Below are 21938 nucleotides of genomic sequence, written 5' to 3' on the forward strand. Positions count from 1 at the left end.
TCAAGTGAGGCTCTTGGGATGCGGAGGGACCACCAGACTTTGGCAGAACAAATGGCCTTTCTCTTGGGGGTGCTGCAAACAGTGCCCAGAAACTGAGGCCAACCAACATTCATTATGTAATAAGAGTTTCAGAACAATATCAAATTAATAACAACATACAACCACTTGTAATTAGACAGAATCCATGTTCATTTTGAAATACTTGTATATTATAAAGAACATTATACTGTATTTCCAAAACAAAGGTCACTGATCTGCTACAAATATTTTAAGGTGAGTTTGCTACTTGATTTGGCTCCTGTTAAAAACAAATTTAGCTTATTGTAATTTAAACCACAATTTTATGCTGGAATTTATTTTGGAATTCTTTTGTGGCTACATTCAGATATTATGTGCCTGCAAGATTTTAAAAAAATCCAGTGTTAAGTTGGGGATACAAATGTCTTAACTGTCATTGTTCTGCTCTTGACAAACCAACAGTCAGGAAGTCTTAGGCTGGCTTGTTCCTTGGGCTTCAGAGCCCGTCTTCTGCTCACAGGTTTTGACAAGCCTTGTTGAGTAAGCTGGTGACTCTTAGAAGGGACGACATATTGGAGAACACTCTTGGTCTATCAAGAGCCGCTTTGGAGTAGCTTCTTTTTAATGGAGGTGGTGAGGCTTGAACCTGGGAGCATATTTCTCCATAGGCCATACTCTGGCTGAAGTCCTTCCATAACCCTTCTCTATGGGTAAGAATAACTACCAGAACTATCAAGCTTACTAGACAAAGTGGGAAAACCCTGCAGGCAAAAGTTGTAGAGTTTCAAGTTGTACTACCAATGGAAACAGGCCATTAACCCTTTCCGGATTCCCCCCGTGGAAGAGCAGAATGGAGTCTGTTATTTGTTTTTCTGGTGCTACACACCTATTCTCTATTGCAGTTGGTTCGCATCGCAAAAGTTCTGGGTACAGACGAATTATATGGTTATCTGAAGAAGTACCATATAGAACTGGACCCCCACTTCAATGATATCTTGGGACAGTAAGTTTATTGTGGCATCTTTTTCTTTTGCGTTACCCAGGCTGGGACCCTTAGTATGAAGGATGACACCAAGTGAGGTGGGTTTCCCTGGCAGGCGGCGCTTTGGGCCTCTCTCTGAGTAGGTGCGGCCTTTCCTTCTTGTGGGAGGGCTGCCAAATACCATGTGGCCTTAACACAGAAGAGGAAAAAGAACTTGTAAAGACTCTAAGCCCCAGAATGCCACAGGCTTCACGAGTTCTTCTTCCTCTTCCGGTTTCACAAGGTTTCAGTTTCATGGCAACCTGTAATTACCTTGACTACATTGCTTACTTTGGGATGCCAGTAAATGCCTCAAGGTATTTGTTAAGGTCTATAGCTTGTTGATAGAATCCCTCAGAATTTGGCTCTGCCTTTTTTATGGGAATTTGGGTTCCAGATTTCAAAATTTCTGGGTGTATTGATAATATGAAACTAAAATGACTGTGTGGTGCTTATGTTTTTTTTCTCCTTTTCTCTTCATTCGTATCCAATTCTCAGAAACTGCCTGGACAAACCCCTGTAATTTTTTTGGCAGGATTTTCAGAAGTGGTTTGTCATTGCCTCCTTCCTAGGGCTGAGAGAGAGGGACTGGCCAAAGTCACCAACAAGGCAGGAATAGAACTCATTCTCTCCTGGTTCCTAACCTGATGACTTAATTACTATACCAAACTGGCTCTAGTGATGCTGATAGTTTTTTTTAAAATTTCTTGGATGAAATCAGAAATAGAGTTGTCCCAAATGTGTTTTTTTAAGAGTCAACTGGACTTCCTTGCTTTTTCTTTGAAGACGTTTCGCTTCTCATCCAAGAAGCTTCTTCCGCTCTGACTGGATGGTGGGGACAGTTGGTCATTTGCATTCTATTAGAGAGTCATTGAAGCCATTTGGAGATCTGTGTCCTTGGGTCACCCTGAGAATCTCCATAGGCAATCAGAGTTCTGCACTGAGTGAGGGGCTGGATTTGGGGTCCCTAATGACCCCTCTTCAACTCTGATTGTGCACCATGCTGAATTGTTCCCCCTTGGCTTTTTTTAAGCTGCGATGTCCATAGTTAATTTGGGGTTATGTGTAAAAGAGGAACTCTGGTCTGCCTAATATTGTTAGAATCATGGTGTAAATCATTATGCTACCCTACCAAATCACAGCTAGAGCAACCAGATTGAGTGAATGTGTGTGGTTTTGCCTCTCCAGGGTTCTTAGCACCCTTTACCTGCAGTAGGCGGGCATCACTGAGAACAGAATGTTTCTTATGGGGTCAGAGAGACCCAGTGAGCAACTGGATAATTTCCACAAGCATTACATTCAGTATTTCAAATTCTCACGGAAACCACTTACCTCAGATAATGCAATTGCAGTTCAGGTTTCAGTTCATTTGAATCGGAATTTGAAGGAAGACCCAGAGTCTATCTTGTCACCCAGGTTTACTCTAGCTTTCCAAGGTAGTATTGAAAGGCTCAGTAGTAGCCCAGAAATACACAGTTTTGTTGTCATATTCCTTTGATGTAGATCATTTTCGAACTTCTACTAACAAAGTTATTAGAAGGCCTTTTAGCTTTAATCAGACATGTTAGGATATTATGTGGTTAGTTTTACCTTTTTTAAAATCGGTGTTGTGGTTTTTCCCCGTTAGGAATATACCATGTTTGATTTTCATAGTTCATACTTAACAGATATTTGTTGTTTGAGAATGGGGCTTAATGTACCTTCCAGAATACGTATTCAGTTTATTGGACTAGTTAAAATGTAGGTTTAAATGAATACCACAAAAATATCACAAGACAACTAAATTATTTCTATGATTCTGTTGGTAAAAACTGACTGCCAAGGAAATTTGGTATTGCAGCAGTGTCAAAAGGAAAAGATGCTTTGCAAAAGAACCCAACTTGCCAACTGCATTGCTGAGCATCTGCGTTCCCGCACCTGCCTCCTCCTCCTTCTCCTCCTCCTCAGCCCCGGCTTCTCCCCTCTGCTTTCAGGCACTCACGGAAGCGCTGGGAAAATTTCATCCATAGTGAAAACAGACACCTGGTCAGCCCAGAAGTCTTGGACCTTCTGGACAAACTCCTGCGATATGACCATCAGCAGAGATTGACGGCCAAAGAAGCCATGGAACACCCCTATTTCTGTAAGTTTTGGGGGGAGGCATTTCTTTGGAAACTCCACTTGCTTTGCTATAGGGGAATATTTTCAGAAAATCTTCCATTCGTATTTTGCAACACCATTTTATCTTGGTCATTGATTACTAAAGTGCCACCAGAGGCTGTTGTGGCAGAAGATGAGGCTGCTGTCAAAGGATGTCAGCAAATTTAGATGTTTGGAAGACATTTTTTAGAGTTTAGAATGCAGTCCCAGTCTTTGAAAATATAAGATGTTCTAAAAGGGGCTAAATGTTTGATTTGATTATGTTTATTTAAATGTATTTGGGTTGTGGAATATCTGTTCTCATAACTGAAAGTTTTAAGGTTTCAGATTTTTTCCTGCTACATGCATTACAGTACAGATCAAGAGTAGCCGTTAAACCTCTTGTTCCCACACATCTACAGATTTCAGGCAGTGACAACCTCTGAGATAAATCTTTCCAAGGAGTGGCATTTTGGGTTTCCCCATTCAGCAACAGGAGAAAGCAGAAAGGCCCAGGCACCAATAGAAAATAGCCCTGTGAACCTGTTTGGACTGAGGAGTTCAGCTTCTGTTGGAAGCTCCCTTTCTGAGTTGCTTGGGCTTGTTTGGCATTTACGTGTGTACTAGTTCACACCAACAATTCCTCGCCACTGTTGGCAAGCTGAAAACACAGAGGTAGCAAGAAGAAGGAGACTGGTGAAGTGCAGAAGACCACAAGACCATTGTGAAAACATAGTTGTCAGTGTCAGGGCTTTGTTTTCAGTCCATCTGCTAAGCATTGAAAGTTACAGAGTGAACAATTTTATGTGCCTGTAGGCTGCCCTTTGAATAATATGGTAGTACAGCTTCATTTGTTTCATTTGAAGGCATTAAAGCAGTCTAAGGCAAATTCTTAAAAGCTCAAAATTCCTAGAGATATACCTAGGTTTCATCACAGATGATCTTAGTGTCTCATACTATGATATACATGCTATGCTCAAAAAAATAAAGGAACACTTAAACAACACAATATAACTCCAAGTAAATCAAACTTCTGTGAAATCAAACTCCACTTTGGAAGCAACACTGATTGACAATCAATTTCACCTGCTATTGTGCATGTTCAACTTTGTACAGAACAAAGTATTCAATGGGAATATTTCATTCATTCAGATCTAGGATATGTTATTTGAGTGTCCCCTTTATTTTTTTGATCACAATACTTCTAAGTATGATCTGCCTAAAAGAAGTCAAAAGGTGAATCATTGCTGAAGAGCATAATTTCCCCACAAAACTGCCAGGTGTAACAAATCTCCTGGCAAGAGTGTAGGGAAGAGATGTTTGCACTGCACAAGTCCTGCTGGTTGGGTTTCCTGGAACTCCAGGCTGGGAATACAGTGATCCCTCATTTATCGCGGGTGTTACATTCCAGGAGGTTGCGGGAGACGGCAGCCCACCTCGCGGATGGCGACGGCGGTGCTGCTGTCGCTGCTGTGGGCGGGCGACGTTTCCCCTTCAAGGTGGTCCTGCTCGGGGAAGGCTGCGCGGGGAAGACTTTTCTAGTCCTCCGTTACTGTGACAACAAGTTCAATGACAAGCATATCACTGCTCTGCAGGCATCTTTTCTAACCAAGAAGCTAAATATTTGAGGAAAAAGAATAAAATAATTTATGATGAGGCAGCAGCTCAGACTGGTGGAGGTTGCTGCTCTTTGGGTAATTGTACAAGAAAAGAAAAGCCACGGCTTGGCTCTCATGCTCGCCCCCAGGGGACGAGCAGCGGGCCCACGAACCCCCTCTGGGGCCTGCAGAGGAGCTCCCCCGTCCTGCCCCCTCGGAGCTGGAGCGAGCGGCGTCTGTCGGGTTTTAAAAAAACATCCCCCCCCCTCATGATACACTGAAGCCACGAAAGGTGAACCGTGAAGTGGCGAGGGATCACTGTGCCTGCTACCCCAAAGCAGAGCCGGGTGCATTCTGACTGTTCTTTGCCTTTCAGCAACTCTCCTCTCTTTCTCTCCCCAGACCCAGTTGTGAAGGAGCAATCCCAGCCTGGCTCTGACAGCCCTGTGCTCTCCAGTAGCCTCACAGCCACACGATGAAGTTTGGGTAACGACGACGGGTAATTTCAGAGGTTTACAAATTACAAACACACCCTTCTGCCACCTAAGGAAGGGATGAACCCAGCCCCTCTCTGCCCAGCAGAAGCCTCATCTTTAAGAGAGCCAAGGCTTAGCCGCCCTCTCTCTCTCTCTCTCTCCAGCACTTGTGGCTCTCCCAACTTTCTTTGTGTGTTACCAAAGTCCTGATCCCAATGGCTGTGTAAGAATTACATGGATCCGAGGGTGTCCAAAGGTCTGCATGACTGACTCGAGGATGATTCTGCAGTTTCCTAATCTGCCTCTCCCGACCTCCCGTTGGGCCAACTTCCTGTACCCCCTCCTCCCATGTGCACTGGGATGTAGCCTGTCGGCATGGAAACAGACCCTTCTGGGGTGGTCAGCAAGTGTGGACCGGTGCACGGGGAGGCCAGCCCTCCCCCCTCCTGTGGCCTGGGCCCTTTACCCTCCCCTCCCCCCCATAAACCAGAAGTCTTGGTAACGAATTGAGTCAGTCAAGTTAATCTGCATCAAGACCCACTCAAAACAGGGCAGCCGTTGAGGGGAATCCGGTTACTTTTTTTCCCTTGTAGGGAACTGCCAGCCTGAGCTTGAAGAAAAGTTGTTCTTGGAGACGGAAGAGCTTTTTTCTAGTGAGGCATGTTCTTATTGCTCAAAAAAGCCAACGGGCCCCATTCCCATCAATGTCAAATTTAGCATTGCTTTGATTACAGCAGGTTTAAATATGTGAAGAAGCAGAGAGGAGGGGAGGGAGGGGTTTCTGCAGAGAAAGCGGTCAGATTCTGGAAGCCGGAAGGGGAGGGGAGGGGGGGTTGCCCAGAATTGGTCTGCAACAAACCTACCCCATCGCATTTGCACATGTCCAGCCCTGAATTGGAGCCCTTGGGGTGCAGTCCTCTCCCTGGGGCGGGGGTCCTGGGTGAGATGCTCCTTTCGGTTTCTTCCCCCTCCTCTCTCCCCCCCCCCCCAATTGGGTCTCTTTTGAGCCCTCTAGTTCAACCCCACCTTCGGGGAGATTATATTGTGTGATTCTGGTGACTTCGTAAACCTAAATTCACACATTTTTGTCACCATGCCTAAATGCAGAATTTTTTCTTTATTACATTGTCAGATATTTAATTTTAAATGATGCAGTTAGACTGTTTCTATTTGAAGCATCTGTTTACATTCCATATCCCAGTAATGATATGTTGGCATTGACATCAGGTCAGATCCATTTGTACGATTCACTGGAACCAATAAATCTCTATGTACAAACATGTGTTTTCCTTCCTCTTGTCTCCGAGGCTTCTCTGGAGAGAAAGACTGGTCCAGGCCTGAGGTTTTGCAAAGGGATTTCAGAGGTTGACCTCCATAACTTTTAAATTTCTTCTTTTAATCGTTAAATTGGCCAAACACTTACCAGCTTCAACACTTCTTCACCTCTCTCCAGCACAAAAGTTTAGATCTTTTCACTCTGTTTATCCACAATCTCTCCATTCAATCAGTCCAATCATGGCTGTCCCATCTAATGGTCTTCCTCAGTTGCTGGCTGAGAGGCTGGTGCCAGCTCTCTGGGGGTTGCAAGTTCTCCCAGACCTCCGACTGGTGCCTCCTTCTCCATTACCCCTCCAGGCGGATCTGACCTGGTTCCGATGGGTTCCAAGTCTCCGAACAGCTGAGATTAAGGATTTTCCACAGAGCACAGGGAGACACCGTACTGCTGTGACGATGGCCAGGCCCCCTCTCCTATGTGGAGTTTCTAATGGGCATAAGAAGAAAAAATGTTCCTCTGGACCTCAAGGTTGTGGCTGTTTCTATCTTGCCTGTGTTTTTTTTTTTAAAAAAAAACCTACGATTTACATTTATAAATTCCTGATTTTATAAATACAGTGTTCCCTCGATTTTTGCGGGGGATGCGTTCCGAGACCGCCCGCGAAAGTCGAATTTCCGCGAAGTAAAGATGCGGAAGTAAAAACACCATTTTTGTCTATGGACAGTATCACAAGCCATCCCTTAACACTTTAAACCTCTAAATTACAATTTCCCATTCCCTTAACAACCATTTACTCACCATTATTATTGGTACTCACCATTGAATAAGACACTTAGTGATCCTGATATTTATAAACATAATTATTTATTAACAATAATTATTTTTTTTGGTTATTTATTTGCAAAAATTATTAGTTTGGCGATGACGTATGACACCATCGGGCGGGAAAAACCGTGGTATAGAAAAAAAACAGCAAAGAATTTTTAATTAATATTTTTTTGAAAAACCATGGTATAGGTTATTCGCGAAGTTTGAACCCGCGAAAATCGAGGGAACACTGTACATTCATAAGTTGCTCATTTTTCTCTACCTGGAAAGAATGAGAATGAAAATACTCAGGCAGATTGAATCAACCTTTATTTGTGTAGCCAAGTGTTTCATAATCTCAAAGGCTAGAATGATGGGGCTCTTTGTAAGGTTTGTGTACTCTCAGAACATTCAGGAAGGTTGCAAGACTTCAGCCTTTTCACTGGCTCTTTGCTCCCAGGGCTTAGAAGCAGCACAAGGGGAATAGCTTATAACCATTCACTTGGTCAAAGTTAAAACAGCACTAAAATAAGTGACTTACAGCTGATTTTCACACAATGACCATTGCAGCATCTGCTTGGTCACATGATCAAAATCCAGAAGCTTCAAGACTGACTCATGACAGTTGCAGTGTCTCATAATCCCCTTTTGCGATCTTCTGACAAGCAAAATCAGCGGGAGAGCCAGATTCACTCAACAACCAGGTTACTAACTCATCAACTGAAGTGATTCACATGACAACTCTGGCAAGGAAAGTCATAAAATGGGTGAGATTCACTTAACAACTGTCTCAATTATCAACATAAATACTGGGCCCAGTTGTGGTTAAGTCAAGGAGTTCCTGTTAGGATACAAACAATTTTTGTCTTAGGGAAGTCAAAAGACCCTGTGCTTAAGATACCTGTTCCAGCGGTGAATTTGCAAAACTAGCAGCAGGGAGTAAAGCTCTCGGGTGCCATCGGTCCCAGTATAATAAAACATCTGTTGCATCCTATTTATTTTACTAATGGAAATAGAACTTCATGGGAAGCGGCAATCTGTGCCCTTGTGTGTCTGGGCTGTTTCTGCAGAACTCACAATCATGTTGTCACCTGCAGGAGTTGTTCCATAGAAAAATTCAGCAAAAGGACCTGCATATTTTAATAGAAACTAATGGGTTTAGTCCGCATTGGGGCTAGACCCACTTAATTTGGAAGGAAAGCCCATCTCTGCTTGCCTTGATGCTCTCTGGCCTTGCTTGCTTGCCTTGACTAGGTAACATTATATATATATTTTATTTGTTTATTTATCTATTGTTTGTTCGTTTGTGTTGGAAGGAACCCTGTGGGTCTTCTAGTCCAACCTCCTGCTAGTGCAGGAGACCCTATATGCAATCCCAGACATACGGCAGTCCAATCTCTTGAAGGTCTCCAGTGTATCCGCAGGCAGCATAAGCGGCACATAAGGGCTGCTTCAAGTTCTTTTTTAAAGAAAACCATATCAGGAATGGAAATGATGGTGGAGGCCAATCTGCACAGACTTTTGAAAGCCACCTCGTAATCAGCCTGGACATCTGGCAGTTCTGCTTCCCTGGTTGCTCCATTGGAAGCATCGTATGAGATGCCTCTGCCTAGCTGGCCATTCTGGGTGTCCTGGCAGGAAACAAAGCCATGGAAAGTCAGGACTGGTCCCTATGCAGCACCCTTGACACCTAGGCAAGAGACAGAAGCAGCAGCTCCCCACTCTACCCCAATGGTGCATTGGCAGTTGTTTCTGTAACCCAGGCAAGGTTTCCTCCCCCTCCACCACCCCATACTATAGGAGCCAGCTATTGGGTCAGCTTTAGCCGCCAACGTTATTTTCATTGACAAAATTTCATTGTCCTAGATTCAGCCTGGCAGCAGGCACAAATATGCTTTGAATGTCCCAGTGGATGCGAAATGTATGTTACCAATGCTACCCTACACCAGCGGGAATCAGCCCAACGTGGCAATGAAGGAGCCATAAACTCCTGCACAGGCCTTTCCTTGAAAACTTGCTGTGGTCACAATGGGGATGCCAGCCTCTGCCCAAATCCCAGGCAGGTGTCCAGTAGGAAGGTTGAGGCTGGCAACCGGATTGCTCTTTCTGTGGTGTGTGTGGCCCACAGCCTGGGATTTCCGGGCCCTGAGTCACAGCTTGGGATATTGCAAAGATGGAGCAGTCCTTTTTTTTCTTTGCTGCAGTTGCATCTGATGCTGGGGTGGAGTGGGGACGACGACACTTGACCTCTAGGCCAGGGGCAGGCAAAGTTGGCTCGTCTATGACTTGTGGACTTCAACTACCGGAATTCGTGAGCCTATCATGGTAGCTCAGGAATTCTGGGAGTTGAAGTCCACAAGTCGTAGAAGAGCCAACTTGGCCTAGCCCTGCTCTAGGCCCCTTCTATGATCCCTTCCGGTGAATCCCATCCGGAGCGGCCCGGGTTGCAGAATCGCTTTAGAGGGCCGGCAGTCCCGCCTTTCGGCTCCCGGGATCCCTCCCCCTTTTCTAAAAATTTGGGGGCGGGGCTTCTGAGCCCCACTCGCCCCTCCCCTGGTTGCCGCGGCGACAAGAGGCCTCCGACAACAGAGGGCGTGAGGCGAAAAAACGAGTCCCGTTCGAAAGTAGTCCGTCTCCTGGCGACGGGACACAGCTTGAAGGCGGGTGGCGCCGGAGGAGCGGTTTCTCGGCCGCAGGAGGCCTCCGGTCTCCCTCCGCGCCGGGCCCTCAGGCGTGAGGGAGGCGCGCGAGCGAGCGAGCGAGGCGGCCGGTCCTGAGGCGGCCCGGCGGAGCAGCCCCCGCGACGGGATGTTCAAGAACACGTTCCAGAGCGGCTTCCTCTCCATCCTCTACAGCATCGGGAGCAAGCCGCTGCAGATCTGGGACAAGAAGGTGCGGCGGGGGCGGGAAGGCCTTCCTCGAGCGGGCCGCGCGGGGCTCCGGGCAGGCGGGTGACGGTTGCTCCTCTGGCTTCCCCGGCAGGTGCGGAACGGCCACATCAAGCGGATCACCGACAATGACATCCAGTCGCTGGTGCTGGAGATCGAGGGCACCAACGTCAGGTAGGAGGAGGAGCCGCCTCAGGACTGACAGTGGGCCGCCCCGGCCTTCCTACACCCCCCCCACCCCGACAGGCCTGGGTTTCTCCGTTGGGGGAGGCGGGGGGGGGGTTGTCTCTACTGCCGCAAGGCCGCCAGGCGCAGGTGAAGTGTGCTCGCCCCCGGGGTAGGCCAAATTGGCTCTTCTATGACTGGTGGACTTCAGCTCCCAGAATTCCTGAGCTAGCTGAGGAATTCTGGGAGTTGAAGTCCACCTGTCAGAGAAGAGGCAACTTGGCCTATCCCTGTACTAGTGCACCTGGACAGGAAGCAAAATGGTGTGTGGACATGCACGGGCACCTATGGCACCTCTGCGTGTCCATGCGTGATTTCGTTCCCTGCCCAGGTGCTGTAGCAGAATTGTGCTGGACTGTAAGGTTACCACCCAAAAACACAGGTGCCCCTGTGTGTCTGTGCACGATTTCGCTCCATGCCCAGGTGCTGTAGTAGAATTGTGCTGCGCTCCACAGTTACCATGCTGAAACACGGGTGCCCCTGCATGTCCATGCGCGATTTTGCTCTCTGCCCAAGTGCAGTAGCAGAATTACTCCAGGCTCAATGATTACCTCCCCAAAACACGGGCGCATCTGTGTGTCATCGCGCGATTTCGCTCCCTGCCCAGGTGCAGTAGCAGAATTGCAGTGGACCCTTCTAGGACTCATAAACACGGGGGTGAACACACGTGTCGCCTTAGCAGCCCACCTCTGCCCTGGGGGTGACGGAAGGCCGCTCATTTTTCTCCGCAGCACCACGTACATCACATGTCCTGCTGACCCAAAGAAGACGCTGGGGATCAAGTTGCCCTTTTTGGTGATGATCATAAAAAACCTCAAGAAGTACTTTACTTTCGAAGTGCAGGTTGGTGTCCGGCCTCATTCAGGATCTTAGTGGGTGAACCTGCTCACCTGGGGAGGGGTGGAGGGAAGCGCTGGGGAGGGTCCAGCTGCCCTTCATCTTCCTCCTTCCCCTCAGTAGCATCTCCATACTAGTGGAAGGCTCTCCTTCTCTTAGGTGCTGGATGATAAAAATGTGCGCCGACGGTTCCGTGCCAGTAACTACCAAAGCACCACCCGGGTCAAGCCTTTCATCTGCACCATGCCCATGCGCCTGGATGATGGCTGGAACCAGATCCAGTTCAACCTGTCGGACTTCACTCGCCGGGCCTATGGCACCAACTACATTGAGACCCTGAGAGTCCAGGTAGAGAGTTCAAAAGCTAAAAGCTTCCCAGGCTCTGATTACCGTATTTTTAGGAGTATAAGACACACCTTTTTACTCCCCAAAAGAAGGGTGAAAACTGAATGTAGCCCCACCCGGCCATCCCCACCCTTTGGCCTCTGCCTCCCAGCAATTTACCTCCTTGCAGCAAACAGCACAGAGCCTGATTAGCACCAGCAACTGATTATCAGCCTCCCAATCCACAGCTGGTTGAGGCTACAGGCAGGCCCACCTGCTAAAACTGAAAGTGAAACTAGCTGCAAGAAGGCAAATTGCTGGGAGGCAGAATTTTATTTTCTTGTGATAATCAGATGACTGAAACTGGATTCAAGGAGGTAAGTCAATAACTATAAATGTCTTATTTTTTAAAGACTGCTTTATTGTTCTAGACAACAAAATTCATTTTTAATTAATTTGAATTTGAATGAAGAAGCCCAGTACTATTGTATATTCTTTTAAGTAGCAGAGCATAATGTATACGTCCAAAAAGCCACATAAATTTTAACAGCATCTGTACAAGGATAATCTGAAATGTAGCAGTGTCCTGCTTTAGTATTAAGATAAGGCAGCTTAGTTAGACCCTGACTTAGCCATGTTTGGAGTAGATCTATTTAAATAATTGGGAGGAGTTACTATGACTACATTTAAGAAAACATTCTAGCATTAATATACTGCCATAATGTACATTTCTCCAATTCTTTGCTATTTCTATGGGTCAGACACACATGCACAGAAATACACAGCAAACAGTGTATATCATCTTTGCTGTTTGCTGGGTGGCAAATTGCTGGAAGGCAGAGGAAGGAATCTTTCCCCCTTGTTTTCCTCCCCCAAAACTAAGATGCATCTTATACTCTGAAAAATACAGTAATTCCTAGTGATGCCAATAAAGTTACTGCTCCTTAAAAAGCTTTGGTATACCAAAGGGGGAGATGGGGGGCAGGAAAAGAAGAACAGTGGGTCATTCTGGAGAGCTGGTCCTGACTTGGGTAATTGTTGAATAATTCTTCCAAGTTGTTTTATAAAACACATTCTGTAGCTCTTTCCTTTGTCCCGTTAATTCACAAACTAAAAAAGCGTACTTTTATTAAAGCCAATGAATCTTCTGAGCAAAATTATAGGAGAGAACATTTGTCTTAAGGAACTACAGCCTCTTCATATGAGCCAGTGTTAAGTTTTGAGGATGGCATTTTCAAAATTATTTGAATTCCCAAGATATCAAATTGACACAAAATAATGCATTAAAAAAAAACAGGACTTGTTTTTAAGAGTTAGATGGATGAGGAACAGGAAAGATTTAATGAACTCAATCTGTATAGTTTGGAGGACAGAAGGGAAAGGGGGGACATAATCAAAACATTTAAATATGTTAAAGGGTTAAATAAGGTTCAGGAGATAAGTGCTTTCAATAGGAAAGTGAACACAAGAACAAGGGGGCACAATCTGAGGTTAGTTGGGGAAAAGGTTAGAAGTAATGTGAGAAAAGATTATTTGACTGAAAGAGTAGTAGATGCTTGGAACAAACTTGCAGCAGATGTGGTCGGTAAATCCACAGTAACTGAATTTAAACATGCCTGGGATAAACATATATCCACCCTAAGATAAATAAAATACAAGAAATAGTATAAGGGCAGACTAGCTGGACTGTGAGGTCTTTTTCTGCCGTCAATCTTCTATGTTTCTATGTTATTTCAAGTTACAAAATTTACCAATAATGTAAGATGGACCATCTAAAATTTCATTTATTGCTTCAAATCGCTTTGATATTTTTTTAAAAAAATAGCAATACCTAATTTTAATTCAAGATGCTCTTTTCCTTAGGAATGTTTAAAACACTTCATAATCATCATCTTTTTACAAAAGCAAAAGGGAGAATGACTGATAGCTCCCGTTCTTCTTTTTGCAAAGAAATGTACCACAGGATGATCTTCTATTTTCTTTGTGGTTTAATTTGTCTTTGGGCACACTAAAGTTTAGTTGCACATGAACCCAAGTTTGACCTTTGGCCTGAATTAATATAGGGGAGAGGTTCCAAATTTGGAATAGCAGCCCACGCAGAACAAATGAGTTGAGCGTGAATAGCTCACTTGATAGGATTAGGCAGTAAATTTGTATCCTGCCCTGAGTCTCCGGAGAGGGGCAACATACAAGTCCAATAAATAATAATAATAATAATAATAATAATAATAATAATAATAATAATTATTATTATTATTATTATTATTATTATTATTATTATTATTATATGTTTGTTATTGGAGGATCTGTAATTTGTCAGGGATCACAGCGCCCCTTTCTGTAGAAAAAAATTCAGGCAATTACAGTGATGAATCAACAACTTCAGAACTTGTCAACATTGAAGGATCTAGAGCAGTGGTTCTCAACCTGGGGGTCGGGACCCCTTTGGGGGTCGAACGACCATTTCACAGGGGTCACCTAAGACCATGGGAAAAGATAAATTTCCCATAGTGTTAGGAATGAAGGCTTCTATTCTGGTGCCTTGGAACATATTTTTATAATCTGACCAATCAGACGTTTCCACTGACCTTCTTGCCAATCAGCTTGCGAAGTGGCACTAGACATATGGTTGGGGGTCACCACAATATGAGGAATTATATTAAGGGGTTGCAGCTTTAGAAAGGTTGAGAACCACTGATCTAGAGGCTTTTCATCAAAGGACATTTCCAGTGAGTTTTGTGCAACTTCTCAGCATGGATATGGATAGAAGAAATCCTAGAATGAAGCTCAGGAGCTCTGAGTCCGTCTGAAAGGGAGCTCTTGGGCAGTGGATCTGCAGGGCTGCCACTGGGAGCTCACTAGGTAGATGAGCCTTGTAGGAAATATGCCCACACACCTTCCTTCCCTCCCCACGCACACACAACTCGGCCACCTCACACTGCCCTCTGCGCATGCGCGCAGGCTTTACTGAAGCCTGGTACATGAAAAAAATGCCCAAACGGGCAAATCGGAAGTTCTGAAAAATGTACTTCCAGTTTGCCATTGTGCTGTTTTTTTGCAGTCCGGGGGGTTTAGGGAAGCTTGCTGAAGCTCCAGGGCAGGGGTCCCCAAACTTTTTACACAGGGGGGGCAGTTCACTGTCCCTCAGACTGTTGGAGGGCCGGACTATAAAAAAAACCTATGAACAAATCCCTATGCACACTGCACATACCTTATTTTAACGTAAAAAAACAAAATGGGAATGTACTATTTAGAGGGGGGGAAGAAGTCTGAAATTCATACATGTTTATGTTTTGTTTTTAATTTTCTTTTGTTAACATCTGATTGGCTATACAGTACAAGGTTTTCTTGGTTTATAGAAAAATGTATAAAAATATTTATAGAAAAATATATAAAGAAAGAAGGAAGCACTTTGGCATAATGGTTAATAAGTTAGAAATATAATTGGTGTACATTTTGAAGGAACATTAAGGAGGGAATTTAATTAAAAGAAAAGTATGTACCTGGATGACAACATTAGAAAAAAAATTTGCAACTTTTTTGATGATTGATATTAGTTACTGACAAAATACCGCATTTTATTCAGGAAAAATTAGATGGTACATTGTATTGTTTGAATGTATGTTGAGAGAAAAATTTAAAAAAATTTACACCCCCCCCCCCAAAAGTCCTTCCTTTCTCTGCCCCTCCATTCATTTCATTCTTCCTTCCTTCCTTGTTCCCTCCATTTCTTCTTCCTTCCTTCCTTCCTTCTTCCTTTCCTTTCTTCCTTTTCCCTCCATTTCTCCTTCCTTCCCTCTCCCTTTTTTCCTTCTTTCTCATTTGTTTTGTTTCCCTCTCCCTCGTTCTTTCCCTCCATCATTTTCTCATTTTTCTCTTTTTCTCTCTCACATTCCCTCCCCCTCTCACTTGTTTTCTCTCCCTTTCTCTCTTGCTTTCTTTCTCTCTCTCTCTCTCTCCTTTTCTTCTCTCTTCCTTCCTCTCTTCTTTTTTTTTCTGCCCTGCAACACGCCGTGGGGAAGTCAGCTGCAAGCAGAAGCTCCAAGACGGTGGCACCGATGTCGGGTCGCAGTACATTGCTGGCGCTGCACTGGGCATGGGCACGGGCTGGCACTGGCCCGCTGGCTGGGCCGAGGCAGAGGTGCCAGCCCCATGCCCAGCGCAGCGCCAGCAATGTACGGCATCCTGCAACACATCAACCGCCCCACCGCTGCCCCACGGCTACTGCTCAGTGCCCTCCCGCTCGACCCACGTTTGGCTGCGCCACCTTCGTGGCTTGCCCTGCTGCCCCGCGCCCGCCAGAGCTGCCCGGTGCGGACGAAGTGCGGGGCGGAGTAGGCGGTGGCTGCTTCAGGCCCGCCCCCAAGCTGAGCTTCCTTTGGCTTCCTTTGAGGCAAAGCTGCAAAGCTCACCTACCGCCTCGAAGGAAGCCAAAGGAAGCTCAGCTCAACGAGGACCGGCTGTTGGTCTCTTGAAGCTGCCGCCGCCACCGCCCACTGCAGAGATCCCTTTGCCTGAACGGAGGCGGTGGCGGCAGGCTCAAGGGACCAAGAGCCGGTCTTTCTCGGCACTGAATAGTTGCAGCCTCTGAGGCTGCCTCCGCCTCCAGGCGAAGGGATCTCGGTGGGCAGCATCGGAGGCTGCAGCAACGCAGCTCCGAAAAGGACCGGCTGTTGGTCCCTTGAAGCTGCCGCTGCTGCCGCCTCCATTTGGGCAAAGGGATCTCCGCAGTGGGCGGCGGCGGCAGCTTCAAGGGACCAACAGCTGGTCCTTTTCGGAGCTGCGTTGCTGCAGCCTCCGATGCCGCCCACCGAGGATATCCCTTCACCTGGAGGCGGAGGCAGCCTCAGAGGCTGCAACTATTCAGCGCCGAGAAAGACCGGCTCTTGGTCCCTTGAGCCCGCCGCCTCCACCTCCGTTCGGGCGAAGCTCTGCAGTGGGCAGTGGATTCGGGAACTTAGTATATAGATGGTAAAATCTCGTACGCTGTTGCGGGCCGGGCAAATGGCCTCAGCGGGCCGCATCTGGCCCGCGGGCCGTAGTTTGGGGACCGCTGCTCCAGGGTATAAAAACCGCACTTCCAGTTTGCCCATTATGCTGTTTTTTTTGCACTCCAGGACTTCAGGAAGCTTCCCTGAACCCTCTGGACTGCAAAAAACAGCACAACGGCAAAACGGAAGTGGGTTTTTCTGAACTTCCGGTTTGTCTGTTGGGTGATTTTTGCTTCTGGGGCTTCAGGGAAGCATCCAGAGGGTGAAACGGCCTTTCCCAAGGGCAAAAATCAGCTGGCCACGGTGTGCATGTGTGCTGGAGGTGAAACAGGGCAAAGTCTTGTGTGCTCTCCAATATGGCTATGCGTGCCACCTGTGGCACGTGACCATAGGTTCCCCATCACGGGCATAAGCCTTCTATTTAACTATCCAGAAGTAAAGGTCCAGATTGGAGATTCTATCCAATAAGTAAATAGGCTTTTGCCTGATTGATTTTGTTCCCTAAGAACTAGGCTGTAAAAATAGATAATTTGTTTGGAATGAAATTCCAGGGCATTTTTAGATGGGGATGGATTTGAAGTAGCTCTTGCTGTATCTTCAGTATTTCCTTTTCAGATCCATGCAAACTGTCGCATCCGCAGAATTTACTTCTCTGACAGACTTTACTCTGAGGATGAGCTTCCTGCTGAGTTCAAACTTTATATTCCTGTCCAGAACAAGGCAAAGGTGAGCAAGTGGGGGGTGGATGGTATGTTCTGTTCCATGAAGAGTCCTACAACTACAAGTCTCATTAGGGCAGTTGCTAGTGAGAGACCTAGATTTATATTGGTGCTGTTAGCAAAAATGTCTGAGGCAAAGAAATTGCTTACTCTCTGTGGAGAGTGGTGTCTTGCTTCTATTCCCAAAATAAACTCTGGAAAGGCTCCCTCTGCCAATGTTCAAGCCCTGCTCAGTGCAGGAATTCACTCGGAAACATTTCCCCAGAGAAATAGCTGTCTAGTCCTTGCTTGAATACATCGACTGAAAAAGAGACCACACTTCTCTTGGTCTCCCCATTGAGCTGCTCTTCCTCTTAGAATGTTTTTCTAACGTTCAGGGTTTGAAGGAGGCATTTCAGTAAAGGAGTTGGGCTCTACACCGTCTGTGGGCATTGCTGTTGTTGTGATAATGCTCAGCACAGGTGCCCTGGGAGGTTTAGGGAGCCCAGCAAGTTCCTCCCCAACCAATTTCATTGTGGTTGAGTGCCACGTTCCCAGCAAATCCTGTCTTGTGTTTTTAGAGATGTATGCTGCCTAAAGAATTGACTTTTTCTATCCAAGTAAAAGTTTGCTATTGAATAACATCATAACAAGAATAACATTGTCTCTTTGCATATGTTGCCCAATGCAGCAATGATGGCGTGATGGGAAGCCTCCGGCAGAAACAATGTGAAGATGCTGATGGAAAAGTATTTTTTTAAAATTAGAAACAAAATGTAGGTGTGGATTTCCTTGAATAACTATATTTAATAACAGTTGGTATCTGTGATGCTGGGACCAAACAAAACAAATATATCATTGTTTCGTGTGAGAGATGAATTGGGCTCCACTTTGAAGTTGTGGATCACTCCTAGGGAGACCATGAATCGTGGAACTGATTTGCCTAGCAAATGGAGGCTTTTGTTGAAACCCTGGTGCCCTCACAGATGCCAGTGGTTTCCTTCTTTGCTCTGTCTCTGTGTTTGCCCCAAGTGCGCGTGAGCTACTCTTGTCCTGGAAGCTGCTATTAAATATTTGATTTTCTTTGTAAGGCTGTGCTTCATCTCTCTTGGCCATTTGGAGCCAAAGGTTCCTCCCTGCCAGTGCAGTGTAGAAGCCCAGGCTGACAGCTTCTCTTTACAACGAGGACAGGTGCAGACTCCACAAATTGAACTGAACCATAATGCTAAGCCACAGTACATTTTTGCTTCTTGCTGTGTGTCCTTCTTGAGCAACAGAAACGGTCATTTTATTGATTGGAAAAGCAAAAGCAGCCTTTGTCTTTGAGGAGACCCAATGGGCAGGGCTGCTGCCAGTCCATCTAGAGCAGTGATCGTGAACCTATGGCACGGGCGCCACAGGTGGCACGCGGAGCCATATCTGCTGGCACGCGAGCTGTTGCCCCAGCTCAGCTCCAATGTGCATGTGTGTGCCAGCCAGCTGATTTTTGGCTTGCACAGAGACTCTGGGAGGGCATTTTTGGCTTCCAGAGAGCCTCCAAGGAGATGGGGGAGGGCATTTTTACCCTCCTCCAGCCCCAGGGAAGCCTTTGGAGCCTGCGGAGGGCAAAACACGAGCCTACTGGACTCACTGGAATTTGGGAAACAGGCTGTTTACGGCCTCAGGGGGGTGGGGGAAGCTGTTTTTGCCCTCCGCAGGCATTGAATTATAGGTGTGGGCACTCATGCATGCGCAATAGCGTGCACACTTGCTCTTTTGGCACCTGAGGAAAAAAAGGTTCGCCATCACTGATCTAGAGGTTAGCCAGGCTGCAAGAATTTTGGGCAAGAAGCCTGGCGGACTGCATCCTTCCCAAGGATGAACAGCAGGATGGCACTGTAGGAAGAGCCCTTGCTAGTCTAGAAGAGATTCTGTCAGCATCTCTGTCCTGGTGACTAGTTGGCTTTTTCCAGCAGGAGGGGATAACATTTGCAGGCTATTTCTCCCTGATACTGGAGATGCTTTCTAAACATTGTTCTTTCATCAATCAAGGGACCATCCCAGATAACTTGGCTTGGATTCTGCTACAGACATCTGACAAAGAACAGAGCTGGTCTGTTTTTGTTCTGGTTAGCTTTTGGTTTGCAGCAAGATCAGGGTTTGGATGAGGGGGAAATTCACACATTCTGATAAAAATTTGACCAAATTCAATGTTGAGTGACCATGATTACTTTGGTTTAATTTGATTGGTTGATTCATGTGTTGCAGCCAATAACAAATAAAGTTATAACCAGATGCCAGCATTGGTTTGTTAAAAACAGATCTTGCCAAACCATTCTTATTTCATCCTTTGATAATGTGACTAAATTAGTAGATCAGCAAAACGCTGTGGACATAGTAGACTTAGATTTTAGTAAGGATTTTGACAAAGTAGACCACAACCTATTTCTTGCTAAGCTAGAAAAACGTGGGATAGACAGCATCACCAACGTGGATTTGTAACTGGTGACAAACCGTACTCAATGAGTAGTCCTTAATGGGTCTACGTCTACATGGAGGGAAATAAGCAGTGCGGTGCCACAAGGCCCAGGACTCTTCATTATCTTCATAGATGACTTATATAAGAGAGTAGAAGGGGAACTAATCAAATTTGCAGATTAAGCTGGCAGGAATCACCAATACCCAGAAAAGCTCAGGATGCAGAAAGACCTTGACAAACTTGAACAATGGGCCCTATCCAACAAAATGAAACGTAACATGGAGAAATGCAAGATTTTTCATCTAGGCAGGGAAAACCAATGGCACAAGTATGATTAGGCAAAATCTGGCTCAAAAACCATGGGTGCTTTTGGGAGAGGGACCTTGGAGTCCTAGTGGATGATCATTTAAACATGAGTTGACAGTGTGCAGCAGCCAAAAAAGCTAATACAATCCTTGGTTGCATAAACAGGCATAGAATCAAAATCACAAGGAAGTATTAGTACAGTGGTACCTCGAGATACGAGTTTAATTCGTTCCGGACCTGGGCTCTTAAGTCGAGCAGCTCTTATCTCGAACGACTTTTCCCCATAGGAATTAATGTAAATAATTTTAATTGGTTCCAGCCCTCAAAAAACTCACAAAGTTAGTCTAAATTATGCAGAAAGACAAGTTTTTAATGAAGAAATGTACATGTACATATAAATGAATAATGAAGTTTCTTTCACTTAACTTGTAAACTTTCTTAAACTTTTAAATTTACATATGTTCAACTTCTCTGCCACCCAATCCTGTAGGACAGAGGTCCCCAACCCTTTTTGCACCAGGGACCGGCTTTAAGCGATCAAGAGAGGAATGGGTGAATGAATGGACGGAGGGTGGGAAGGAAGGAAGGAAAGAGGGAAGGGACAGGAACAGAGGAAGGAAGCAAGGAAACTTATGAAAGGGGAGAGTAAGAGAGGAATGAGTGAAGGGAGGGAGGGAGGGAAGAAGGTGGGAAGGAGAAAGAAAAGAAGAAATAGAGGAAGGGAAGGTAAAAGAGAGAAAGAAAAAGAGCTAACTTCCGCGTTCAGCTTCAGGAGACAGCTGCGAAGCCGCGCGCGTGTTTTAAAAGGTTGCAGCCGGCCTGGGGGGCTCGGGGGGGGGGGTGCTGGCAAGCCCCCCAGGCCGGCTGCAACCTTTTAAAACACGCGCGCGGCTTCGCAGCTGTCTCCTGAAGCCGAACGCGGAAGTTAGCGTTCGGCTTCAGGAGACAGCTCCTTGGCGCTCGTATCTCGAATTTGGGCTTGTAAGTAGAACAAAAATATCTCTCCCCTCCCAGCTCTTATCTCGAGTTGCTCGTAAGTAGAGCAGCTCTTATGTCGGGGTTCCACTGTACTGCTTTATTTAGTATTTAATTAATTAATTCAACTTCTATGCTGCCCAATCCCGAAGGACTCAGTAAGGCCACACCTGGAATCCTGGGTCCAGTTTTGGTCACCACATTACAAAAAAGATGTTTGGAAAAAGTGCAAAGAAGAGAAACTAAAATGATTTAAAAGTTTTGGAGACTAAAACACATAAAGAATGGCTTCAGAATTTGAGTATGGCTAGTTTAGAGAAAAGAACTGGGGGCGCATGATCGCGGTATTCCAGTATTTGAGAGACTGCCACAAAGAGGAGGGGGTCCATTTCTTTTCCAAAGCCCCAGAGGGCAAGACAAGAAATGATGGATGGAAACTAATCAAGGAGAGATGCAACCTAGAACTAAGGAGAAATTTCCTAACAGCAAGGACAATTAACCAGTGTAATGGCTTGCTTTTAGAAATGTGAGTGCTTCATCACTGGAGATTTTTAAGAAGAGATGGCGCAGCTATTTGAGATAGTCTGGTCTCTTGCTTGAGTAGAGGTCTGGACTAAAGGACCTCCAAGTTCCCTTGCAGCTCTATTCTATAATTTATTGTCCATGACTTACAAAACAGAATAGCTGAGCTCGCAACATGCAAACCACGTGTGCCTCACCATGGCAGAGTGCATAAAGGGTTGCTGGTAGCTGGGCATGTGATGGATGGCTTTTACATGGGCCCTTGCAAGAGACCGCAGGAAGCTGTGGATAAGGCAGGGGCCTCTCCTTGGCCAGGCTGGGGTTGACCCTCCACACTCTGCCCTGGGCTCCCCGTACCTTGGAGGAGAGGGAAGGAGGCTGTCCAGCTGGGCTGAGCTCG

General features: G+C 45.9%; 2 protein-coding genes across 2 annotated transcripts in view; both read left to right on the forward strand.

The window, feature by feature from the left end:
• CSNK2A2 (casein kinase 2 alpha 2) overlaps positions 1-6509 on the forward strand; it is a 33229-nt gene extending 26720 nt beyond the window's left edge. The window contains exons 9-12 of the mRNA XM_070760630.1: positions 921-1021; positions 3013-3161; positions 5158-5254; positions 5396-6509. Coding sequence (XP_070616731.1) covers positions 921-1021; positions 3013-3161; positions 5158-5234 — 327 coding nt within the window. The 3' untranslated portion in view covers positions 5235-5254; positions 5396-6509. The remainder of the gene's footprint in view (positions 1-920; positions 1022-3012; positions 3162-5157; positions 5255-5395) is intronic.
• Positions 6510-9906: 3397 nt separating this feature from the next.
• On the forward strand, positions 9907-19574 carry CFAP20 (cilia and flagella associated protein 20). Its single transcript, XM_070760636.1, has 6 exons — positions 9907-10206; positions 10297-10376; positions 11159-11270; positions 11424-11612; positions 17195-17305; positions 17969-19574. Exons 1-6 carry the CDS (start codon positions 10123-10125, stop codon positions 17972-17974), a joined length of 582 nt encoding a protein of 193 aa, XP_070616737.1. The 5' UTR covers positions 9907-10122; the 3' UTR covers positions 17975-19574.
• The last annotated feature ends 2364 nt before the right edge of the window (positions 19575-21938 follow it).

This window comes from Erythrolamprus reginae, chromosome 9, assembly GCF_031021105.1.
Source record: "Erythrolamprus reginae isolate rEryReg1 chromosome 9, rEryReg1.hap1, whole genome shotgun sequence".
NCBI classification, from domain to species: domain Eukaryota; kingdom Metazoa; phylum Chordata; class Lepidosauria; order Squamata; family Dipsadidae; genus Erythrolamprus; species Erythrolamprus reginae.